The sequence below is a fragment of the Miniopterus natalensis genome, chromosome X (genome assembly GCF_054644295.1).
Source record: "Miniopterus natalensis isolate mMinNat1 chromosome X, mMinNat1.hap1, whole genome shotgun sequence".
Taxonomy (NCBI): Eukaryota; Metazoa; Chordata; class Mammalia; order Chiroptera; family Miniopteridae; genus Miniopterus; species Miniopterus natalensis.
In genome coordinates, this window is record NC_142103.1 from 67,053,618 (window position 1) to 67,079,765 (window position 26,148).

The 26,148-nt window shown below is 44.7% G+C and overlaps 1 protein-coding gene across 3 annotated transcripts; it reads left to right on the forward strand.

The window, feature by feature from the left end:
* The first annotated feature begins 64 nt into the window (after positions 1-64).
* On the forward strand, positions 65-24,846 carry NSDHL (NAD(P) dependent 3-beta-hydroxysteroid dehydrogenase NSDHL). Of its 3 annotated transcripts, XM_016214090.2 has the most exons (8): positions 66-147; positions 7,435-7,549; positions 11,109-11,267; positions 13,708-13,854; positions 17,600-17,728; positions 20,463-20,605; positions 22,214-22,316; positions 23,456-24,846. In XM_016214090.2, the coding sequence occupies exons 2-8, from the start codon at positions 7,478-7,480 to the stop codon at positions 23,786-23,788; spliced, it is 1,086 nt and encodes a 361-aa protein (XP_016069576.2). In that variant the 5' UTR covers positions 66-147; positions 7,435-7,477; the 3' UTR covers positions 23,789-24,846. The 3 variants fall into 3 exon arrangements, with proteins under 3 accessions (XP_016069577.2, XP_016069576.2, XP_087669544.1); XM_016214091.2 differs by lacking the exon at positions 17,600-17,728 and having other exon boundaries at positions 65-147; XM_087813418.1 differs by lacking the exon at positions 66-147 and having other exon boundaries at positions 7,424-7,549.
* Positions 24,847-26,148: the final 1,302 nt, after the last annotated feature.

Sequence of the window (26,148 nt, forward strand, 5' to 3'; positions counted from 1 at the left end):
AATCGCGCCGCGAGCTTAGATTGGCTGAGCCTGCACGAAGCCAAGTCAGACGAGGTCTTAAAGGAACCTCTGCCAATCCTCAACTCACGCGGGCTGCCAGAATAGGGTGTGGGCACTGAAACTGGAGAGAGGGACGTCTGCGGACGGGTAAGGGTCGCGAACTCTCCCTTGGAGGCTTCCTTGTGTTGGCGACTGGGCAGGAAGGCAAGGGGCTGGGTGGGGCGGTCCGCTCGGGGCTTTATAGTCTGGCCTAAGACTGCGTTAGGGTCAGAGGGCCGCAGACGGGTTAGAGAACCTTACTTGTTGGAGTGCAGACTACTCACGGGGAAACTGAGACCCAAAGAAGGGAAGGGACATGCCGAGCATTGTCGCACAGGTTCGGACTTCTGGGACTTAGAAGCCGAATCCAGCTGAGGCTTTCTTTGAAGGTGTCCCTTTGAGAGCATCCCCCCACCCACCCACCCAGACCAGGTTCCAAGAGAGAATCACTCGAGTTCTTCTCTGGCTAAAAGCAGCCCAGGAAGGTGGCTGGCGGCCTGGGAACGGACTTTGAAGGGAGACATGAGTGAGCATGAGAGGGATAGGTCATCACAATACACTCTTTTTGACACCCAAACACTCAAAGGCGGATAGGGAGGAGCATTCCAGGCCAATACACTCTCATGAGTAAAGTCGCAGAGTTTTGGAAGTGTGAGGCATGCCTGAAGAAGTATAAGGGGACATATGCAAGGGTTTGGGCCGAAACGGAGCTGCAGCATTGGAGCTGGAAGTCCAGGGTCCGCCCTCCTCAACCAGCCCGGTGTCGAGAGCTCTACATGGCTCTCGGCCCTTACCTGCTTCCCCTCTGGACATTGGGAAAGTATTTAGGGAGGCAGGGCACAGAGCATAAGTTTCTCAGACTGAGAAAGTCCTGAGGTTTATTAGCATTCCTTAAATGAAAGTGTTCAGGGATCTTCTGCCCTTTGTCCTCTTCCCCTTTGAGCATGAACCAGGCCCAGGCCTTTCGGTGATATATGATTTTTTTTATGTCACCTCCACATTAATCAGCCTCTAAGTTCACCCCCTTAATGCCATTCTTTTCTTCTCTTCCACTCTGCTGCTCCACTCCCAATGTGGGCCTTCAGCAGCAGCCTCCCAACTAGTCCAAGCTCAAGTTCTTACCTTGGTCTGCAAGGCCTGGCATGACATGCCCCTTCCTCTCCCCCGCCCCTCAAGCCCTAGGACACTGTCTTCTTTGCTGGGCCCCAAAAGCACAGGCATACTCCTACCTTAGAACTTTTGCTAAAGCTGTCCCTTCTGCCTGCTTAGTCCACTTCTTTCCCCCCTCCTGGTCTTTGCTTCACTGTTACCTTCTCAGTGAGCCCACCCTAAGCACCCTATTTAGCACTGCAGCCCCAGCACACCCAAGCCCTGCACCTTGCTCTACTTTTTCCCTATAGTGCTTATTACCTTCTAACCTACCGTATATTTTACTTATTTATCTTGTTCTTTGTTGCCCATCCAGCAGAAGGTTAGCTTTTTGAGGGCAGGAATCTTTGTTTTGTTCGCTGCTGGCACACCAGTACCTGAAACAGTGAGGGGAACATATTAGGTGCTCAATAAATCTTGTTTGAAAATCTGGTAAGTAATCCCCGTTTCCTACTTCTTACCTATTTAGTCCACTCTGTTCTACCAGGTTAATCTTCCCAGTGAACAGCTCTGGCAGGTCACCTCCATGCTTTTAAACCTTCAGTGGTTTCCATGAGTACAGAGTGATATCCAGACTCAGCCTCCTGTCCAGTTTTGCCCCTGCTAGTCTCTCTTTACTTTGTGTCCCTCCACACCCTACTTCCTAGTCACTCTGTACATGGCAGCTTGGCAGAGTAGAAGGAACAACTGCAATTTCTGCCTTGACTATGTACCAGCTCTATGACTTTCGGCAAGTTGCTTCACCTCTCTGACCCTCAGTTTCTCATCTGTTGAATGAGACCAGTACTGTCTCCCTAACTGGATGCTTTTTGGATCTTATTAGTATAATATACTCATGTAAAAGGGCCTGCCATTTAGCCGGTTTTCAGGCAATATTCTTTTCTCTGATTTCTCTTGTCATTCTACCCACCTGGGTTGCCAGGAGCCTTAGACTTGGCTAAATCCCTTCTCTACACTGCAGCCAGAGTGATCTTTCTAATCTTAACATGTACCCCTGCTTACAACTTCTAGGGGCTACCCCATCTCCTCCTCGGATAACTCCTTAGTTTGATAAACAGCCCTTGCATGCTCTGAACTTTGCTCCCAATCTTTTTATTATTATTTTTTTATAACCCTCACCCAAGGATATGTTTTTAATTGATTTTTTTTTTTTAGAGAGAGAGGGAGGGAGAGAGAGAGAAAAAAACATCAATATCAGAGAGAAACATCGATCTGTTTCCTCCCATATACCCCCTAACTAGGGACTGAACTCGCAGCCTAGTTATGTGTCCTGACTGGGAATCAAACCTTCAACCTTTTTGGTGTACAGGACAATGCTCCAACCAACTGAGCCACCCAGCCAGGACTTTGCTCCCATTATTGCTTCATACTCCCTGTGATACAACTTGTGTCATAGTTGCTAGACATGCTGGCTCTATGCCATCACTTCGTCATTCTTAACCTCGACCATGTCTCTTAGGACACCCACCCTGTCTGTTTGACTCACTTCTCTGGAGCCTTGAGAGCTCAGCTCGGGTTGCCTTCTGGGCCAGGCTCCCTGCTCTGGATTTACCCTCAGCAGAGCTCAAAGGCACTTCTGCAGTGCTCTCCTAGGTCAGTCTCTCACACTAGAGAGAGAGGGAGGGAGCTCACACTAGGTGGTAGGCTCCTTGTCTTATGCAGTGGCCAGCATGTGGTGTCTTATCAGTGAGGAAATGTAGGAACAAGTGAGCTGACACACCTCAGTGCCCTTTTACACGCTGCAGCTCCCTTTTCCCCCTGGGGTTTGTTTGGGCCAAACAGCAGCTCCAACGTCAGCAGGAGAGATTGCTGCTGTACAGATGAGGTCTCTTAGACTAGCCACAGCAGCGCAGCTCAACCCAGACTCCATTCCAGGCTCTTTGCTGGCCCTCCAGGGCCTCATACCCTAGTGGGCCAAAACAAATGTAAGGGAAAAAGTATAAACCAGTGTGCAAAATGATAAAATGGGAGCAGACACAGGTGCTAAGGAAGCAGCTAACCTTTCTTGGGGAGGGGGGGAAGGGGTTTCACGGAGGTGACAGTTAAGCTAGGCCTTGAAGGATAAGGAGGAATTCACCACGGAGCAGAAAGGGAACAGAATACACTAAAGCTCACGGGCATGCTCATGGGTTTCTCAGTAGCCACCACAAATTCAAAGCCAGGGCCTTTCTGTGTTCTAAAAGTAAACAGGCAGCCCGGCCGGGCGTGGCTCAGCGGTTGAGCGTCGACCTAGGATCCAAGCGATCAGGGTTTGATTCCCAGTCACGGCACATGCCCGGGTTGTGGGCTTGATCAATGACTCTCATCATTGATGTTTCTATCTCTCTCTCCCCCTCTCCTTTTCTCTCTCTGAAATCAATAAAGATATATTTTAAAATAAATAAAAGTAAACAGGCAAGCAGAGAGACAAATGACTGACAGAAACATACAGATACCGCAGGTCTGTGAAAGGACAAGGAGGGAACACTCATCTTTCTCTATCTGGTTTGAAATGGACAAGACTATCCCTTCCTTTTCTCTCTAGGACTCGATAGTGTGGAACTTTCCCCAACAGAAAGGAGGAAATCGGGTTCACTAGCTCCCCTCTTCATTGAATCCTGTCAGCAGCCCTGCTCCTCTTGCCCAGACATTGAGTGAGTCACTTGGGTTTCACCAGTAGGTTGCTCTCTTTTCCTAGATTTTTTTCAGCCTAAGACTTTGTCCCAATGTATATAAGAGGACATAAATACTGGTTTTTAATGAATTCAGAGACGTACCATTTTAAAGGAGAAAGACTTTGGGCTTCTGATTTATGAACATTAACAATCACAGCTCCTAGAATGTTGCTCTTCGGGGTCTTATTTTCCCATTCAGAGCTGTTCTTCTGAGTGAATGTGTGGTAAAATAGAACTGAAAATTTACCCTCTTAACCAGTTTCAAGTGTACAGTCAGTGGTATTAAGTAGATTCACATTGTTGTGCAGCCAAAACCACCATCCATCTCCAGAACTCTTTTCATATTGTAGAACTGAAACTCTATACATACTAAGCAGTCACTCCCCAATTCCCTCCTCCCCCAGCCCCTGGTACCCACCACTCTACTTTCTGTATCTATGAATGTGACTACTCTAGGGACCTCATAGAAGTAGAATCATACTGTATTTGTACTTCTGTGTCTGGTTTGTTCACTTAACATGATGTCCCCGAGAGGTTCTCATTTCACTTAACATAATGTCCTCAAGGTTCGTTCATGTTGTGGCATGAGTCAGAATTTCTCCTTTTTTGAGTTTTTGTTTTATTGTGGAAAGAACACTGAACATGAGATCTAACCCCTTAACAAATATATAAATGTACAATTTGATATTGCTGGCTATAGGGACCTCTAGAGCTTATTTATCTTGCTTAACTGAGACTTTCTGCCCATTGATTAGCAACTCCCCATTTCCTCCTGGTAACCAGCATTCCACTCTTTGGTTCTATGAATTTGACTATTTTAGATACCTCATATAAGTAAAATCCTCCAGTACTTGTCTTTCTGTGACTGGCATATTCACTTTGCATTATGTCCTCCAAGTTCGCCCATGCTGTCGCATACTGTAGAATTACCTTCGTTCTTAGGTTGCATAGTATGCTATCATGTGTATACCACATTTTCTTCACCTACTTATCTGTCAATGATGTTTAGGTTGTTTCCATCTTGGCTATTGTGAATAATGCTGCAGTAAGCATAGGAGTGCTCATATGTCTTCAAGATTCTGGTTTCAATTCTTTTGGGTATGTACACAGAGGTGGAATTGCTGGATAATATGAAAATTCCATTTTTAATTTTTTGAGGAACCTCCATACTGTTTCCCATAGCAGCTGCACAATTTTACATTCCCACCAGTAGTGCACGAGGGTTCCAATGTTTTCACATTCTCATCAATGCATGTTATTTTCTGTTTTGGTGGGGGGTGGGGTTGATAATAGCCATCCCAATGGGTGCAAGGTAGTATCTCATGGTGGTTTTGATTGGCATTTCCTTAATGACTATATGTTCATTGGCCATCTGTAAAGTCTGTTTTTTTTTTCCAGAGAAACATCTGTTCAATCAGAACTATTGATGTTCATTTTAACCTAAGCATTTTATCAAGTGGGAGATTTAGGTTGGGTGGGTATCCAGTGGGATCCGACACATTCCCCGGGATAGTCTTGGGTACCCCAGCCCCTAGACACAACTAAAGTATCACCAAAATTCTTACCTAGCTCATAGTGTTTACAAACTTTAAAATAATTTGTATATAATTTGATACAACATAGATTTGATTTTGTTTTTGTTTTCACAAGAGGCTGGTTTGCTGAGGATTTCATGAGCCTTGCTTGAATGGTGTGGATCCATGAGGGCAGGACAGGTTTCTTCTTTCCCCTCCCAGGTCCTCCTCTAGAGATGAAGGGGAGACAGGCTTTAAGCCTTCTTGCTTTTCTAGTAGGGCAGGTGGGCTATAGATTTGGCAACTGTGCTATTTAAATGTCGGGACTGTGAAAAATACTTGTGTGGATTTCCTGGGGCTGCTGCAGCAAATGACCACACATGGAGGGGGGAGGCTTAAAACAACAGACATTTCTTTCCTCCCAGTGCTGGAGTCCTGAAATCAAGGAGTGAGCAGGGCCCCCTCTTGAGGCTCTAGGAGAGGGTTCTTCTTGCCTCTTCCAGCTTCTGGTGGCCCCAAGCATTCCTTGGCTTTGACTACATCACTGCAAATGCCATCTGTTAGGTCATTTCCTTGTGCTTCCCCAAGTCTCTGGGGTAACTGAGTGAGAAGCCAGTAGTGGGTATTTGTGAGTGTAGCACCAACAGAAAAATGACAGATCTGTTTGCCCCCATGAAGATCTTGTGTCTTAGTTGAGTGCCTGTGTGTATGTGGTAGAAAGCAGGAGGGGGTCTGCAAGGGCGTGTACACACTCTACTCATGGGTCCAGTGGATATGTGAGTGCCCACTTTGTGCCAGGCACTGTGCTTCATGCTGAGATACCACAGTGAGCAAGACAGAACTCCTAGCACATTCTGGTAGGCCTTGGTGCAAGTGCCCAAATGCTCATTAACCAGCTGATACATGTTGAGCCAAATGAGTCAAAGACATATCTGTTTAGGGTGGACAAATGACAGGGCCCCCTGCCAACACAAAGAGGATTATGGGATAAAGAGGGATGGGATAGGCATAGAACTACAGATCAACTTACACATTCTGAAAAGGTCTATAAAAAGTGAAGTTTTGAAATATATTTTCCTGATAACTTTCAGAAATATATTTTCCCAAACTGGCCCCATCAGACATTGAGGATCCTAGCATCTGTTTCAAGGCCATTTTAGCTACCCACCAAATCAGTTCTTACAGGGACACATGACCGTGACCCTGTGTGTGTTACTCGAGGTGTGGAATTGGATGAGAGCAATCATGGATTTTGAGGCCCCAGTGCTGGCTGCCTGCCTGCCAGCTACCTCCTCACCAAAGAGTGTTCTCTGAATCTAGCCTTCTGTGAGCAGTTAGACTGTTTTCCTTGTCATGGATTTCACTGTCTCCAGATGTTTGGGGATCCATGATAAACTCTTCTGTTTAGTATCACTGTGGGACTTTATCAGCTGATATGCTTTACTACATCTCCCTAGATTTCTGATGGCCCCAAACACTCAGTTCTTCTACGCATAGTCGGGGTGGCTTTAATTTCACCAAGAAGGAAAGGTCCATCTCCTGTTACATTCTTCCTCCTCCCAGCATCCCAGGCCCTGGCATCTTGGCCATGAGCACCTAGTCCATTTTGATGGGAAAACTGAGCTGCAGCAAAAAGACATGACTTGATTACAGTTTGTGATAAGGCCAGGACTGGACCCCAGGGCTCCCCAGGTCTGTGCATTTTTCCACTGTGCTGCCCCAGTCTAATGAATCAACACAAGAGAAATAGAGAGTAACTGAAGCACATGAGTGCCATGGGAAAAGCTGCAATGCCAACGATGTTTTTGTTGTAAACTGATGAATGAGGTTATTTAACTGGCCTCCCATTCTGCCTCTAGTCCAAGTATACCATGAGTTGTGGGCCCAGCTATGGCCTTCTCTAAGAAAGTGGCCTATATCACAGGAATGGTAGCTGAGGGCTCCAGCCAACAGCTACACTTAAAGTTCAGCTCTTTGTGAAAACTTGACAGGGGCATAGCATCCACACAAAATACTGAAAGCTAAAACATGTTTTGGTTCATGCAAAGTAAATGTCTGTCTCTAAATATGTCTTTAAGAAAAGAAGGGTTGATCGCAAACAGGACCATATTTGGAGCTGAAATGGAACAAGCAGTTGGCGAGCCAATGAGAGACCAGGTCACAGGGACATATTTCACAGAAGACATTCCAAAAGTGAGTACTGATACAAAAAAGGTTAGCCAAAACCAGATAAGGGGAAATTAGAGCACATACGTACCAGCAAGCCAATGATAGTTAGTTGTGGGTTAAACATTATATTTGGTACATTTATTAAATCAATTAATGTTGAATATTGTTTTTCTGTATAAGACATTTATCTTTATTTAAGGTATCAGTTACTGCTGTGTAAGAATATCAGAACATAGTGGTTTAAAACAACACCCATTTCTTTGTTCACGATTCTGTAGTTTGGGCTGGGCCCGGCTGGGGGGTCTGTGGCTAGTCTTCCCTGGGCTCACTCCCAAAGCTCCAATCATGGGGACCCCGTGGAGTGTATGTTCCAGGTGGCCTCACATGCCTGGCAGGAACTGCTGGCTGTCAGCTAAGTGCCTCATTTCGCCTTCACATTTTGCCTTCAGCAGGCTATACTGGGCTTCTGGTCGAAAAGGCAGAAGCCTTCCCCAGGGGCAACCGGGGCAGTGGCAAGGGCTCCCAGAGATTTTTCGATTCACTTTTAATAAATGCTAATGCTTCAGAAATGTAATTGTGCCAAGGTAAAACGTGTTTACATCAAATGTTAATAAAGGAGAATCCCCAGGAGAGTCCTGTGGGCCACCACATCACCCTGGTTTGGGTGTAGAGCTCAGAGTAAAGCCTTCTCTGTGCCCCTATAATTGAAGGTTAATCTGAGATTCTAGTGTTCAGACAAACCAACCGAGCCACGTGCCAGCTGGAGTTCTTTATTTGTATAAATTAGGTTTTTTCTGATACTCAGCAACCAAAAAAAATACCTAGATTCCAACGTTGTATCAAAGGTTGTTCCTTCTCATTGATTAACATTATAGTAAGTAAAAGTTATACATTTAAACTACTAAAATCAAAAGAACACTTTAGTCTTAACTTATTTATATGTTCTATGTGAGACATCTCTGAAAAAAAGGAAAAAAGGCTGGAAGAAACCCAGTGGCCTAGACATTCTCATATCTCAATATCATACTGCAATTAAAATAGGTTGTCTAGATGGATTTCTGTCCTATTCTTAAAACTCTCTTTGGAACAAGAGTTTTGTTTTTGAAATACACATTGGAAATCCTTAAATCACTTTTGTGATCCAGAACAAGATAACATAACTTTAGGATAGGAATATCTTTTGAAATGTGAAAGAAATTTACACTAAAGTAGTTGGGAGCAGTAGATAGATAGATATAGATATGTAGATGAGTAGATAGATAAAGTAAAAATTGGTCACTTTTTTAGATTTTTTTCCAATTATAATATTCTATTGGTTTCGTATATACAGCATGGTTATTGGATGTATATACAACTTGTGGGGTGTTAACCCAGTAAGTACCCGCCTGGCACCATGCACAGTTATTGCAGTGTTGTTGACTCTGTTCCCTATGCTGTACCCAGCCTTATCTGTAATAGCCAAGATATGGAAGCAAACTAAGTGGCCATCAATAGACGGATGGGTAAAGAAGATGTGGTACATACAGGGGTTGGCAAAAGTAGGTTTATGGTTGTAATGCAATTAAGTAATATAATAATTAATAAATAATAATATAAGAATAAACTATTTACCATACTCACAACTGTAAAGCTACTTTTGCCCACCCCTGTATGTAAAATTGGTCACTTCTTGATTTGCCTTATTACATTTAGTCTGTCTTTCTGTAAATTTAAAAGATATATACCTGAATTTGCGTATGTTTTTCAAAAATGTTTGAGGATATATATCACAGTGAATCAGAAAAAAAAACCTCTCTAAGATGTTGATTTTATAACTCCCCTCAGTAACCCATTCTTGAGTTTTGTTACCTGTTTCCAGTCTGGAGTTTCATTCTTGCTTCTAATACATATTTCTTGTCTGTTGTGCTCACTTCCCCTGCATCATCTTTCATGGCCATGAAAAGTGGCTGTTTCACATGATCTCTAACTGCATAGCACTGTAAATGTGATTAAAGACATTGGTGCCTCTTTAGGCCCAGGAGTCTACAGAAACTAAGAAAAATCAGGTGGGAAGCAGGAAGGCTCGGAGTTATTTGAAAAGAAACTGAACTTGCCTGTAAAACTAACTTGGGAGGAGGGGATGAGAAGGGATTACCAAACATGGGACTGAATGGGATTTGTGTACTTCATTTGCCTATGCCCTGGGTATATCTTAGAAATTTCAGTCAAGATGCAAATTTTTGAGCATGATATGATTACATGTATATTGGAGTAATCAAAACAGTGTAGACCAGATGGGTTGAAAATATCATTTGGTGGGAGTGGCATAGTGAGACCTGGACAAGTGATATTAAAGCTCCAGAACCATCTGCAGATGCCTGGTGGACTCCAGTAAAATGTCATTCCAGATGGAACACCAGGGCAGGAGTGTATCTGTAGAAGGGGCCCTGGCACCCCTTGAGTCTCCTGCATATCTCAATTGTATAGGTATGTAAGGAATAAGTAGGGGAGTTTGTTTGTTTGCTTGCTTGTTTTTAATCAGGAACAGAATTTCTTTAAGATATTTAGTTTCTAACCCCCAACTTTGATTTCCTATACATGAGCTTCATAAATATGGGGGTTTGACATCTCAAGGAAGTCCAGATATGGTTTTAGAAAGACCCAAGGGAAGAAGGATATCACAGGTCCTTCTTTGGGGACACTTGTAGTCAGCATAATCAGCATGCAACAGCCAGTTTTGCATTGACTCCCTGGAGTGAGAATATTTAAGTGCTTGCACATGGTGCTCTGTTTTTCCATTATTTTCCAGAGCTGGACATTAGTCAAGAAAGTGCACCTGTTGCAGAAGCTGAGCTGTAAAGACTAGAGAGGTCTTCCAGAGTCATTGACCTCAGAGCTCAGAAGGGAAAGCAAAGCCCCGGGCCTGGCTAACAGCTCACCCATCCTCACTGCAGCCCCACCAGCAGATGCCATCAGACTGTAACAGTCTTGGATGTACTGAGGAGAGAAGGGGTTAGATGATGAGCGCAACACCGCCCAGCTCAGCCCTGTCCGGTCGGGGAGAAAAAGGGCCTGACTTTCTCCTCAAGTGTGGGGACTGGGCTTTCCTCTTTCTGTTGCTTTAAATGCACCCTGTAGCTGAGTGGGAATCTGTTTTGTTTTTGCTTGTTTGTTCTGCCATATAAGTGCCCAGGGATCAGCTATCAGAAGCAAGAAGATACCACTTTTGTTTTATTTCCCAGTTTTGATCATAAGTAGAACTTAAACTACTTAAGAAAGTTCTTAAGTAGTTTAAGTTCTTTCAGAGATACCTCCTTTTCTTTTCACTGCACACACAGCAGATATTGGGTCATCCAGTACAGCCAAAGTCTTTCTCAGTCTCATTTGCTCTCTCTCTTCCCTCCTTACTGATCCCAGGAGATGAGGTTGCCACTGGGGATAGAATACCAGAATTGTATAAAACTTCCAACATGGCTCAAGAAGGGTTTCAAACAAACAAAGATGGACCTGCCATCACAGTGGCTCATGACTTGTGACTTCAGGCTCTTTATAGGTTCCAGTTCTCATTACACCGGTGTCCCCTGCCATCCCTCTGTTTCTGCAGGCCAAGAAGTGCACAGTGATTGGAGGCTCTGGGTTCCTGGGACAGCACATGGTGGAGCAGTTGCTGGCAAGAGGCTACACCGTCAATGTATTTGATATGCGGCAGGGTTTCGACAACCCCCAGGTGCAGTTCTTTCTGGGCGACCTCTGTAGCCAGCAGGTAATGGGCCACCCAGCCTTACTGACCTCTCATAGACCCCCAAATGGAAACCAGTGGACTTCCCCTGCTCAGATGCCAGCCAAATTTGTTGATTCAAAAAAATATTTATTTTGAAAAATATTTAAGTTATAGGAAAGAATTTAACACACCCACATTTTTACTATTCAGAATGAATAACTGTCATTTCCGTCACTATACTCCACTCTGCCATGGTAGTGCAAAAGCAGCCTGGCCAATACATAAATGAATGGGCATGACTGTGTGCCAATTCAACTTTATTTACAAACAGAGTTGCCCATGGACTGTAATGTACCAGCTGCTACTCCAGAGTATGTACCCAAAAGTACAGTTGTGGGGGTTTTTAATTTTTTTATTCAGATATAATTCACATTCCATAAATTTCACACTTTTAAAGTTCACAATTCAGTGGCTGTTAGTATATTTACAAACTGGTACAGCCATCACCACTATCTAATTCCAGAACATTTTCATCTCCCCAAAAGAAAAGCCCAGGCCCATTAGCAGTTGATTCTCCTTTCCTCTCCTGCTCTCCCAGCCACTCCTTTCCTGTCTGTGGATGTGCCTATTCTGGACATTTCATACAAGCATAATCATACAGTGTTTGTCCTTTTATGACTAGCTTCTTTCACTGAACATAATGTTTTCAAGCTTTACACACGTCATAAGAGTATTAATATTTCAGATTTTATTAGATGTTGCCAAATTGCTCGACAAAGCTGCTATGTCAATTTTTTGTCCCCACCAGCAGTGTGATAGTATCCCCATTGCTCCGCATCCTTGCCAGCACTTGGTATAGTTAGACTTTTTGGTGTTGCTGTTCGGCAATGCTTAGAATCACATGTCCTCCCTGTTTGGGAATGAAAATGAGATCATCACTGAATGCTGACATCAGTTGGTAGAAGGTTGCTGGGGAGGAAGCTATTCACACAGTCTCAAATGATCACCCCACAGATTAGTTTTTAATTGCAGAAAGGGAAAGTTACCTTTTGATGGCCAGAATCTGGCAGCCATCACCTTAACCAAGTGATCGAAGTCAGCATGCCAAAAGTATTAGGGCTGAATCTAATCATGAGGAAACAGACTAATCCAAATTGAGGGACACACTAAAATAACTGACTTGAAAAGTGGCAGTGTTCCAAAAGACAGAAAAAAAAAAAAAATAGTGAGATTGTTCCAGATTCAAAAAGATGGAAGAGGTACAAGGACGAAATACAATGTGTGATCGATCCATGATTGGATCTTAGGTGCAAATATGAAAACGGCTATAAGGGACATTATTGGGACCACTGGGGAAATTTGGATAGACTAATTATTGGATAAGAGTGTTCTATCTTACATTTCTGTGTATGATCATTGTTTTGTGCTTATTTTGGAGGATGGTTTTGTTCTTAGGAGATGCTGGGTGAAGTGTTTAGAGTCAAAGTGGCACGATGTCTGCAACTTTCTAATAGTTTCAGAAAAAAATCATATGTCTGTATATCTACTAGAGGGAATCGCAACACGATATTAATAATCAGTGAATCAAGGCACATAATTCATGGGTGTCTTTCTTTTGGTGATGTTAGCATCTATTGATGGTCATTCCTAGATCTTATTACTTAATTAAGGCTTTGCCAAATGGTGACATGCTGTCATTCTCTCTTTGTTTCTTACTTCAAATCTTTGTACGTTATGCAGATTAAATGCTTGACTCTTTCCCTTTATGTGCCAGTTTGCAGAAGGAATTCGTATTCTTACTGGTGATCAAATTGTCCCTTCTTTGGCCAGTGGGAGCCTCTATCAGTTGTCTTTTAAGTCCTTTTAGCAGGACCCCTGGAGTCTTGGCTAGCTTTCTTGCTTTCTGGTATGACAAGATGTTCCTGGCTCATCTCATCTATTTCCTGCCCCAGATCTGCAATCAGCCATTGCTCTGAGGCACTCTGGTTCCTCTTAGCAGTAAATTAAACATACCTGTTTCAGTCCCTTTAAGGTTGCTGTTTTATGTCTTGTTTCACAAAAAAAAATACTCCTGTGTATTGGCCATTTACACTGTCTTTCATATGATTCATAATTTGTGTCCATAAGCTCATCTTCCCCAGGAATTTTACCCCCAGGTGTCCTGAATTGTGCTCTACCCCATGGGGCATAGTGGCACAGATGTCGCCTCTAGCTGGATCCCACAGGCTTCTGATGCCCCAAACCAGTTTTTATTAGGGACCAGCTAATGGCGAGGGGGTGATTAAAGGGACAACATTGTTTTTTTCCCATGTCCTTATGTATTGTTTGAATATTTTACAATGAGAATGTATTTCTTTGTTAATTGTAGAATTACAAAAGGGCAAGACACCTATGTGCCACAGATTGGAGAATGGGAATGTGAGGAGGCTGTTTACTTGTGCAAGGCAGGAGTGATTTGTTTTGTCTTTGTTTGCTTTTCCAGGACCTGTACCCAGCTCTGAAAGGTGTAAGCACAGTTTTCCACTGTGCATCACCCCCGCCATCTAGTAACAACAAGGAACTCTTTTATAGAGTGAATTACATTGGCACCAGGAATGTCATTGAAACTTGCAAAGAGGCTGGGGTTCAGGTAAGGGGAAGGCTGGAGTGAGTGCTGTCACACATTTCTAAATGTTTGGGGGCCAAGGTTTTTGCTCTCCTCCTGGGCCTAGCCAGGCTTGCTTCGGAAAGTGTTGGGAAGATCCTAGAAATTAAGCCCTGGAGCATCTGGACCAATTTGAGCTGTAATATTCTAACTGCATTGAAATAGACCATCTGAGGACCCTAAGGCTTATTAGTCTTTGGTTAAATAGCTACAAAATGTAGATATTATTTATATTTTTATTGTGATAATATATATAACATAAAAGTTACCATTTTAACCATTTTTAAGTATACAGTTCAGCAGCACTAAGTACATTCGCATTGTTTACAACCATCCTTGCCATCCAGCTCCTGAACTTTTTCGTCTTCCCAAACTGAAATCTGTCTCCATTAAACAGCAGCTCCCTGTTCCCCCTCCCCCAGCCCCTGGCACCCGCTCTTCCACTCTCTGTCTCTGTTTTTGACCATTCTAGAGACTTCATATAAGTGAAATCATACACTGTTTGTCCTTTTGTGTCTGGCTTATTCCACTTAGCCCAATGTCTTCAAGGTTCATCTGTTTTGTAGCATGTGTCAGAATTTCCTTCTTTTTTAAGGCTGAATAGCATTCCATTGTAAATAAGACCACATTTTGTTCCTACATTCACCCATCAATGGGCACTTGGATTGATTCTACCTTTTGACTATTGTGAATCATGCTGCTGTGAACATAGATATATACATATCTGCTCCTGTCTCTGCTATTGATTCTTTTGGGTAAATACCCAGAAGTGGAATTCCTGAATCGTACAGTAATTCTGTTTAACCTTTTAAGGAACTGCCATACTATTTGCCAGACCTTGCTTTTATTTTCAAAGAAAAACTATTCACTTTTACTCAGTAGAAACCTGTTAAAACACAAACCCAAGTGGATATGAATTTCCACCGTGTCATAGCTTGTTGCATTGTTGTAAATCCTGGTTCTCGGGATCACCTTTATGGGATACCAGCCACTGGACAAGACAGCTCCCTGTCAGCCAAGCACCCCACCGTCACAGTGACATATGCCAGAGATGCTGTGTAAACGAGAAAAAAGACTAAAGTGAGCCAGGAGGGTTCTCTCCCAACAGTCCCGATACTGTCCACCAGCCCCCCAGCACCATCAGCTGGCCCAGTAAGAACAGGAGGTCTTCTAAGCTCTGTGCCCTGGGAAGGATCAGTTATAGTAATAGTGACCTCTTACACCTGGCAAATGACAAGAAACTTTGCCCTGCAGTTTTCACCTGATTTGCTCCTCGTTAGGTAACCAGGGACTACTAATGTCACTTAACAGTTGAGGAAGCAGATTTGGAGGACTAAGTGCTGTCTCTGCTAGTAAATGAAAAAAGTGAGATTTTAATTCAGACCCTCCAATGCCAAAGCCAAGGTTCCTTACCTGCCCGTGCTTGTATAACACAGTGCAGCGAAGCACACTGCTGCTGGTATAAGTGGGATATCTCAGGCACCCAAAAGAGATTCGAGAATGATATAGTAGCCATGTACTCATTACAGCACTTGAGAAACACTATTACTGGTAGAATTGAAGCCCTGTGTATACCCATACTCAATGCCATTGCTGTTCTTCCCCACCCATAGGGAACCACTGTTGTGAATTTGGGTTTATCATTTATTTTCTCCATGTGCAGCCAATATAAGGTATTGGAGTGCATGTCTGAAAACTTTATAAAACAATATATTGAATAGATATTCCTGTAACTTGCTTTTTCCCCTTAATGTTACATTCTTGAGATTTATCCATCTTGATATATGTAGCTCCAATATAGTCACTGAAGTGGCAGAAATAGTTTAGTAGGTAACAGTGCAGGAGAGGATTTTTTGTGTTATGTTTAGGGAACATTTCACAACACTGAGATCAAAAGATTGTTTAATGTGGTTTTTTTTTTTTCTTTTTGTAAAATCATTTTTCTTTTTCCCCCCTCCCAATCATTTTTATTTTCAATTACAGTTGACATATATCATTATATTAATTTCAGGTGTGCATCCCAGTGACCAGACATTACATAACTTAATAAGTGATCATCCCAGTAAATCCTGCACCCATCCAGCACCACGCCTAATTTTTAGAATACTATTGGCTGTATTCCCTATGCTGTACCTTTTAAGTATTACTTGCACATTTAAATCTGTAATCTGCCAGGAATTTGTTTATATATGGTCTGAGGTAGAGACCACATGTTTTTTTGCTCAGCACCATTTCTTGTGTCATCCATCCATTCCCCACTATCAGTGCCCCATTCGGCACACCTCACATGTTGCTGCTGTGCATGGGTTCGTGCCCTGCTCTCTCTTCCTCTCTGTTGGCCTCTGTCTGTGCCCAGGCCATTGTCCTCTGCCTTAATTCAGTGAGCCTAAGGATGAATCTCTGTCTGGTAGGACAAGTCACCCCCAAACATGTTCTTCAGAATTTTCTTGGTTATCCTTAGCCCTTTGCTCATCCATATACTTTTTATTATTATTGATTTTAGAGAGACCAAGGGAGAGAGAGAGGGAGAGAGAGAAACACTGATGTGAGAAACATCAATCGATTGCTTCCCATACATGCCCTGACTGGAAGTCAAACCTACCACCTTTCGGTGTACAGGACAACACTCCAACCAACTGAGCCGCACCAGCCAGGGTTCGTCCATATACTTTTTAGGATCAGCTTGTTGAGTTAATAGAGCCTGCTGGAATTGTTATTTTAATTACATCAAGCTTAAAGATCATTTGGGAGAGAATTGACAGCTTTCCAGTATTGAGTCTTCCTATCCATAAATACATATGATCTGTTTATCTCTCTCTTTAATGCCTTTCAGTAGAGTTATACTTCATAATGGTTTTGCACATCTTTTGTGAAATGCTTCCCACTATGCCTCATTTATGCTTATTGAAATATCTTTCATGTTGCATTTTCAATTGCTAGTGCATGGGGACGCTGTTAGTTTTTGTGTATTGATTTTGTACTCAGCAACTTTGCTGAGCTCTAACTTTAATATTTTCTGTATATTCTTCGTGTTTTCTCTGTACATATTTCCAGTATCTGTGAATGGTGATAGTTTTGTTTCTTCTTTTCAAATTATTATACTTCATTGTTTGTCTTACCCTGCCATGCTGGCTAGGACTCCAGGGCAGTGTTGAATAAAAGTGGTTAAGTTATGATTCGAGCTAATGATGTTCAGTGATGGATGAGGTTCCTTTAACCAATGGGCTGGGAGCTGGGGACCCTCATAAGAAAGCATCTTCCTTTTGAATAGTATTTCTCAAGTGGGCATGGGTGTATGCCTGTGTGTGCTGACATGCCAAGGTTGGCATCAGAATCACCAGGGGTCTTTTTCAGACAAACATCTCCCTCAAAGGCTGTGGGCTATCCTCCCCCATGGACAATCACTCCCATAGTGAGATACCATGAATAATGGAAGTCTGTTCTATTCCTCAGCTTGATAGGAGAGAAAAAAAACGTGAAATCTGCTGTTTTAGAATGTAATACCATAATGTGTCCAGGATCCACATAGCTGCAAAAGATGGTGATCTTTGGATTATTTTAAGAAGGACCGAAGAGTGAAGGCATCGCAGTAAATAAGTTGTTTGGTGCCTTGCATGTGAGGATTGGGAACAAGTACCACTTGATTCTCTTTCAAACACAACCATTGGAGTGTTTATATAGTGATCATTCCTGACTTGTATTTTTTTAATCTTCCTTTCTCCACTGCCAGAAACTCATTTTAACCAGCAGTGCTAGTGTCATCTTTGAGGGCGTTGACATCAAAAATGGAACTGAGGACCTCCCTTATGCCATGAAACCCATTGACTACTACACGGAGACAAAGATCTTACAGGAGAGAGTACGTACCTGAGAATTGGTTGAGTGAGTGACAAGCAAGTTCCATGAACATCTGAAGGGCTTAGAGTCTTGAGAAAAATATTTGTGCCCTGGCCAGTTTGGGTCAGTGATTAGAGCATCGGCCTGTGGACCAAAGGGTCACTGGTTCGATTCCCGGTCAAGGGCATGTACCTCAGTTGCAGGCTCAATCCCTGGCCTTGGTCAGGGCATGTGTAGGAGGCAACCAATCCCTGTGTCCCTCTCACATCTCTCTCTCTTTATCTTTCTCTCTCCATCCCTCCCTCTCTTCTCCCTCCCATCCACTTTCTCAAAAAATCAATGGAAAAATATCCTCAGGTCAGAATTAAAAAAAGAAAAATATTTGTGAACATATGAAGTTAGTATTCTGAGGCCTAAGTACCTAACTTGGGAAGTAAAACTTGTGGGTGAAATTCAGTTTAAAAAAATCTTAACAAAATAGCACAATGTGGCCATACACTGCTCTGAGTCTTTTACAGGACCTGCTTCATTTAAACTTCATGATGACCCCCTAAGATGAGCACTATTATCATCACCAGATTACAGATAAAGACAGTTGTTGCCCAGAGATTCAGAGCCTTCCTGAGGCCATGCAGCTGGTAGGTGGCTGGACCAAGGCAGTTTAGCTCCAAAGCCTGCACTTGAACTCACACTATGCAGAGTTACTCAGTTGCTATAGAAATCAGAAAGCAGGCAATTTATGATGATCCAAAGTGTGCAGGCAGAACTTGGGCTTAACACACAAGGAGTAAGTTTTCATTTGAAACACCTTCCTAGTGGCACTCTTGTTCCCCTCCCTTTTTAAAATTAAACAGTGGAAGGATCTTGCTTTATTTTAAGGAAAAGTACTTTTCTATTTGGCAACCTGGCTTCTCCTGGGAGCACCTGCTTTTAACAGCAGTCTCAGTTGAGTAACAAGCACCAAGCCTTCGGACTCCTGGGCTCCAGGAACCCTGACAGCAGCTAGCTCCAGGATTAATGTCCAGGGAGGGCACTACCCTGAGAACAGCCTCAGCTGAAGGCCACGAATGCTCATCAGCCACAGACAGCTTGCCTTAGCTGGGTATCTGTGAGTTTACCTCTTCCAGGTGTCTGTAGCACATCACAGCCACTAAACCAGAGTTTAATGCCAAAATGGCATGAGTCCCCCGTACTGCCTGAGAGCCTGCTGCCTGTTTGCTCAGAAGGTCCCAGAAGAACTCATCTTCAGAGAGACACAGGTCATCCCCTTTCTAGTGGAGACCTAGCCTTTTGCAAGTTGGAGCCCTGTCTCCGCCACCCTGCGCCTTGGAGCACAGAGAGCCTCACAGAGCTCCCGCCTGCTTGGACTTGACCCATATTGCACTGAGGCTTCCACTGGGCCCTATGTACTTACGCAAGGCACCTGAGACTCCCACTGTTTCTGTTCAGGAGCTGCAGGTGGCAGCTATGGCTCAGACTATCGGTGTGTCACTTGTATTAACTTTCTGTTCTCAACTGGGGAAAAGCAAAGCCTGTAAACTCCTCCATCAGTAATCCTTCTGGAGCCTCATGTCAGCTGCTGTTGGCACACAGTAATGCACTGTTGGCTTTCAGACCTCCCAACGTAAAAATGGAATGGGATGTTGATCTAGGACCCCTTCACTTTTTTTTTAATAACAGAGGTGAGCCTTGGTAGAGGGCATTGGAAGGCTTAATTAGTCATTTCCCACATTGCCATAGGGACTAGGGGCCTGGAGGGAAGAGGAGAGACAGCTCTGGGAATCTGTTGTAAGACCAATTCTTCACTGTTGGGCAGCTACAGTGGTTATAAACTCAGTCAACAAGTAACTTAAACTTTCTGGGACCCAAATATGTACAAAAATTTTGCCACCATAGAATAGAAATCCTAGATGAGGTGATAATGATACTTATCAAGCATGCAACTTACTGAAACAGTTGGCGTAGGCCATCTCATTTAATCAGCACACAGCCCTATCAGGATAGGCACTGTCATGGACCCCATTTTTACCAATAACATAAATCATTCAGGAAGTTTTGTTACTTTTGAGGCAAAATCTGTTTCTCTGTACTTTAAGCCCTTAAGTTCTAGTTTGTCCATTAAGCCACACAGAACACAGCTTTTCTCTCTGACAGTGGATGACAGGAGTGGTGGCTGCCTCTTCTTGAGTGCTTACTAGGCGCTAGGCACTGCTCTGAGGACTTTACCTGTATTGGCTGCCCTGTTTCTCCCAAACCCTTCACCTTCTCAGTCCCTCCTTCATGGCACACTTGGGTTCATCAGAGTACCCTCTTGGGAGGTGGTGCTCCAAACTGACCAGAGCAGCAGCCCAAGACTGGTGGAAATGTGCAGTTGGTGCATAGAGCTTTAGGCAAGAGCCCCTGTGGTGGCAGCAGCCTTGTGGGAGGCTCATGGCTAACTGACTCACCAGAACCCTCGGATCTTTTCCACAAACTGCTGCCAAGGCTTACCTTCCCCTGGCTGCATTTGTGCATTTTAGTCTTAAACCCAAACCCAGGCCTTTCTGTTTGATCTTACTGGTTTGCACCTAGCTGTCTCTCCTGCATTTTCCGATTTGGTTGGTAGAGTGAATGGGGTAGAGAAGTAGCCAGAATTATACCAGTCACTGATGTAGGTCTTCAGCCCAGGGCAGTGGGTGGCTTCTGTGTCCCCTGTGGGAGGTGCTGCTTAGCCAGTGCAGCACACCCACCATGGACACACTCCTGCTCTCCTACAGGAAGTCCTGGGTGCCAATGATCCTGAGAGGAATTTCTTAACCACAGCCATCCGCCCCCATGGCATTTTCGGCCCAAGGGACCCCCAGCTGGTCCCCATCCTCATCGAGGCAGCCAGAAAAGGCAAGATGAAGTTCATGATTGGGTAAGTCAGCCTATGGTTGCTCTTCTCCAAGACCCCCTGAACCCACTGTAACAAGGATCAGTCACATTCAGCTCTCTTCTTATGTGGCCTTCTCTACTGCGCTCTATTCAATTCCCGAGGCTGACACAGCAGATGACCTATACTGGGGGGCTTGAAACAATAGAAATGAATTCTCTCCAAGTTCTGGAAGCCAGAAGTCTGAAATCCAGCTGTGGGCAGGTTTGGTTCCTATGGAAGATTCTGAGGGAAAATCTTTTCCAGGCCTCTCTCCCAGCTTGTGGTTGTGGCTGGCAGTCCTGCAATTTCTTAGCTTATAGATGCATCACTCCAATCTCTGCCTCCATCTTCACATGGCCTTCTTTTCTCTGTGTGTCTGTGTCCAAATTTCCCTCGTTTTGTAAGGACAGCAGCCTTTGGATTTAGGGCTCACTTTACTCCAGTATGACCTCACCTAACCTTGATTACATCTGCAAAGACCGTATTTCCAAATAAGGACACATCCACAAGTTCTAAGGGAACATGAATTTGGGGAGGACAGTATTCAACCTAGTATACTCTCCCTGGCAGGCTGGGACAATATTTGTGTGCTGTTTGGAAACTGAGGGAACAGGCTCAGAGGGGAAAGACTGAACCAGGGTCAGGGGCCAGGCCTCCGACTCTTTGCATCAAGGAAGATAGGTGGAGGCGTTAACATCCCTTCCTGAGGAAGGTGCAGGTGGTGACAGTCTTCCCCAGTACCTTCACTCTTCCTTCCTTCCTTTTTTCCTTTTCTTCCTGTCTTTTCCACTTTTTCTTGCTACCTTGCCTCCCTGCCTCTCACTTGGCCTCCCTGTTGCCCTGTCTTACTGCTTTGAGGGATGACACAGAGATGGTAGAAATACATGAGGCCAAAGCAAGGCTTTAGCCCAGAGTGTCCTGGAAGGAGTTAAGAGCTGCTGCCCAAATTGGAGCTCAGAGCAGATAACACCAGTATTGGCCATGCTGGGATGGGGGAGGCAGAGCACCAGTCTTTCAGATATATTAGTTGGCCCTTAAATATCACACTGCCCCTGAGGGCCCAGAAGCTCTATCCCCCTGCACATCTTTAACTGTTACAGATGTCCACTTATGCCAGGGGCTGGCATTGCCAAGGCTGGTGGCAGCCGTTGTGCAGGTAGCAGTCTGTTATTATTTATTTATTTATTTATTTATTTATTTATTTATTTATTTATTTATTATTTATTTATTTATTTATTTATTTATTTATTTATTTATTGTTAATCCTCACCCAAGGATATTTCTTTCCATTGATTTTCAGAGAGAGTGGAAGGGAGGGAGGGAGAAAGACAGAGAGAGAGAAACATGAATGTGAGAGAGACACATCAATTGGTTGCCTCCTGCACATGCCCTGACGGGGCCGGGGATCAAGCCTGCAACCCAGGTATGTGCCCTTGACCTGGAATCGAACCCAAGACCCTTCAGTCCACAGGCTGATGCTCTAACCATTGAGCAAAACTGGCTAGAGCCAGGTACCAGTCTTAAATGCTAAGACTCGGGAGCAGCCCTGGGTCCATGTGCAAGGCCTCCAAGTGCTCCCAGCCCAGTGGAACCATATCTGTGTGCCCACAGAAACGGGGAGAACTTGGTGGACTTCACCTTTGTGGAGAACGTGGTCCACGGACACATTCTGGCTGCAGAGCACCTCTCCCAAGATACGGCCTTGGGTGGAAAGGTAAGGCACCTGCTTCTGTTTCTCCCAGCTTGGCAGTGGCTGGCCCACCACATCCTCCCCTGTACGTTTGCTCATCTTCAGATTGCTTCTCTGTGTGGTTGGATTCACTAGCACATTCCCTCCGTGATCCTGCATCCTGGTAGGCCTGCTTTAGAATCCTTTTGGGTCAAGGTTGAGCCCCTATGGTCAGGAGTATGGCATCAAGGCAGTACCACATCTCACAGGGCAGCCGAAATACAGAGGAGTGAGCTGGGATTGAACAGAGATTCAGGACCTGGTTCTCCATGAACGTAGCCTGCCTGCCTGCCATGGATGTGGCTATTCCAGTCAGGGTCCCGTGAACATTGGACAGAGCATTTTGCCCACTCATTCTAGATGTCTCCATTTTTCCCCCATCACCCCGCCATGCTCATGACTCTCACCCCTCCTGAGGGGCAGATGTATCTGAATCTCCTGGCATTTGGTACCCAGTGGGCAGGGTGGGCATGGGGAGGTGAGTGCTCACCCAGAGATGGGAGAGCACATGTGGGCCCCTCATCCTTTCCTCTCATTCTGAGGGCTCTGTCTTCCTGCTTTTTGAATAACCCCCTATTTGGGCCTCATTTTTTTCTCCTGTACTTCTTCTGTGGGAAAATGGCAGGGCATGTATGGCTTTTAGTTCAGACCAAACACGGCACATTTGAGAAACATAATATGACCCGTTTGTTGTACCTGAAGATAAGAAGATGAATGTTACTATGCTTAACACAATGACTAAATTAAATTAACAAGCATGACTTCCTGAGTGCAATCTAAACTTCACTTAAAATCCTGGCACACAAATGAAACTTTCATTGCCTGCCCTCTATCCAAAGCTGCCCATAGCTGTAAATCAAAAGGTCTGCCAGCAGTGATACTTGTGGATAAGAGGACCATGGAAATACTGTGGTCTGCATGGGCTTAATATCCGCATCAGTTTTGAGCTGCCCTGCAAAGGAGCTGGGGTGGGTGGGTGAACAGGGAGTGGCCACTGGTTTCCTAAAACATTGATCCTGGGCTGAACCAGCAGCTATGACTGAGCTCTGAGCTCCAAGTTTTGAGCATGGCCTGCTCACCCCTCCAGCTGGGAAGCGGTCTCTAACTTCTTGTTCTTTCTTCAGGCATTCCACATCACCAACGATGAGCCTATCCCTTTCTGGACGTTCCTGTCCCGCATCCTGACAGGCCTCAATTATGAAGCCCCCAAGTACCACATCCCCTACTGGGTGGCCTACTACCTGGCCCTCCTGCTGTCCCTCCTGGTGATAGTGATCAGTCCTGTCATCCAACTCCAGCCCACTTTCACACCTATGCGGGTTGCACTGGCTGGCACATTCCACTACTACAGCTGCGAGAAAGCCAAAGAGGCCCTGGGCTACCGGCCACTGGTCACCATGGATGATGCCGTGGAGAGAACTGTGCAGAGCTTCCACCACCTGCGGAGGGTCAAGTGAGGCCCCCGAGACTGGGCCCTCTCACCACATTTCCCCACCAATAGCTCTCCCCCATGGATCAATAAACTAACCTCCTTTAAGTGAGTTTATTCTGAGCTCAGGTCCCTCCTCCCAGTTAGATAGGAGCACACTTGGCCTTTCCATGACCACAAGTGGGGCAAAAAAAGCAGACATTTCTCCCTTTGTAGGATCAGATTTGGACTTCTTTTAGCAGGCAGCTTTGTATTCTACTGTTTTCTGTTCTCCCATTCCCCCTCTCTCCTGGGTTCCTTATCATTCCACTGCCCTTGTACATAATCACGGAAGCTTTAGGGAAGAAACAACCCCTTTACTAATTGAGGATGGAGAACTAGATTTATTTCCACGCAAACCAGTACAAGAGTAGAAGCCACAGACTGTTCAAAGAGCCACATATTGCAAATATCCTAGAGGGAAAACAGAAGTTAGAAACATATGGTGAGACTGCAAGTGTACATTTTAAATAGAGTTTAGAGCAAACACTTCTAAAAAGCTTATGCATCTGTAACCCTCCCCCTCAATTCCTGGTTCCCCTCACATACTTCCAAGTTCTCTCAGGCCCAGCTGCAGTGCCTGCCTGCATTGTTTTTTCATAAAACATTCTGTCATGGACACATTTCACTTTATCAAGTGTCCTGTTATCCTTCATGGCATGCCATGGTCTGCCCCTGTGGGATGCTATTTCAGGTCTTTGGCTACTCTGACTGACGTAGGACATCTAGCTGCTTGACAGTGAGGTATCGGAAAGATCGGACAGAAGAGAGCCTCCTTTATGTGCTTGGAGTTTAGGCAGAAACCCCATTAGCTGGTGTGGAAAGGCCAACCCCCTCATAGAACCCTTCACACTCACAGAACCCTTCCAGCCAATTTCCAGAAGGCCTAGCACATATAATGACTCAGTTTTCTCTATTTTCTGGTGACGTTCTGTTTACAGAACCTGGTTTCTTAAACTAATTGACATGTAATCTTAAAAACTTCTGTTTTCTTCTCTACCTTTGTCCTAAGTTGGGGAGGCTGGAATAAAAACATCATACATGCTATTTGCTTTGTGTAATATGAGCATGACCCCTGCCTGTGGGGAGACTGCTAAGCTTATGGGCGGGGGAAATATAAACAGAAATAAGACACAATCTTTGCCCCAAAGGCACTTAGAGAAGTTGTGATGTATTCACAATCCTCTGTAATACCAAGCAGGAAATAACACACTTGAGGCGAGGTGGTGTAAGTTTGGAGGAAGAAGATATGGCTTCTAGCCAAGATCATCAAAAAGACCTTCAGGAAGGAGGTGACAGCATTGTGTTGGACCTTAAAAGGATAGACAAAGAGTAGGTGGAAGCCCCTAGGTAGCATTTCAGACCAAAAGGTCAGGTTCACAGTCAATGGCTTGTCATAGTTTCATTAGTAGTGTATCACCTTTCTCAGATTCAGTGAAATACAGAAGTGACCAGCCTGACTTTGGCTGGGAGGCATGGAGCAGTGGGAGTTCAGTCAGGCTGAAGAGGTAGGTAGGGCCTCAGATGCCAAGCCAAGGGAGCTGAACTTTATCCTGTAGGCAGGGGAAACCATTGACAGTTTAACAATGGAGGGCAAAAATCAAGAAACTCCTTTTGGCCACCCTGTGTGGAGCCTGGGAGACCAGATAGGAAGTGACAAAAGTGAGCACTGATGCAGCCCTGGAAATAGAAATGAAGCCTTAGTGGAAGCTCCTAGAAAAGAGTCAGAGCTCACTGCCTGATTTCCTCAGGGAGGAGGTCAGGGCATAGAACTGGAGAACTCCACCTTCAGAGATGCCGGGAGGAGGGTCTCTGCTTGGAAGACTGAAGCTGGGAGACCTCACCAAGGAGCATCAAGGGCCAACGTGCCCTCAGCTTTGTCCTCTGAGCTTCCCTGGGAAAATGCTAGCAGCTGCCTTGACCAAAGATGTCCCTCGTCAAACTCTGGACTGTACATGTTTCCACATGTTTGTTGGGCACCGCCAGGGCTTCAGTGGTGAATAAAACAGACACATACCACAGCTGACATTCTAGTGGGGTCGTGCAAATCAATACATAATTGGAAACTTGTAAGTTCCAAAAAGGAAAAGTGTGGGAGCAAGGGTGGGCTGAAAACCTGGCCCAGTTGGAAATGCAAAATAGCCATCAAAGGCTTTCCAAGGAAGCAGCATCCCTGCAGAGCAGAAAGGTGAGACTGAGATCATTAAGTAGCTGGGGGAGCCCTCCAGACAGACACTGAGCCCCGACTGGGCAAAAGGCTGCCCTCCCTGCCTGGTGAGGGCTTTTGCCCCCCTTACTTGCTCTGCCCTGCTGTCCTGACCCAGACCTAAGTAACCCCCCCCCCAACCT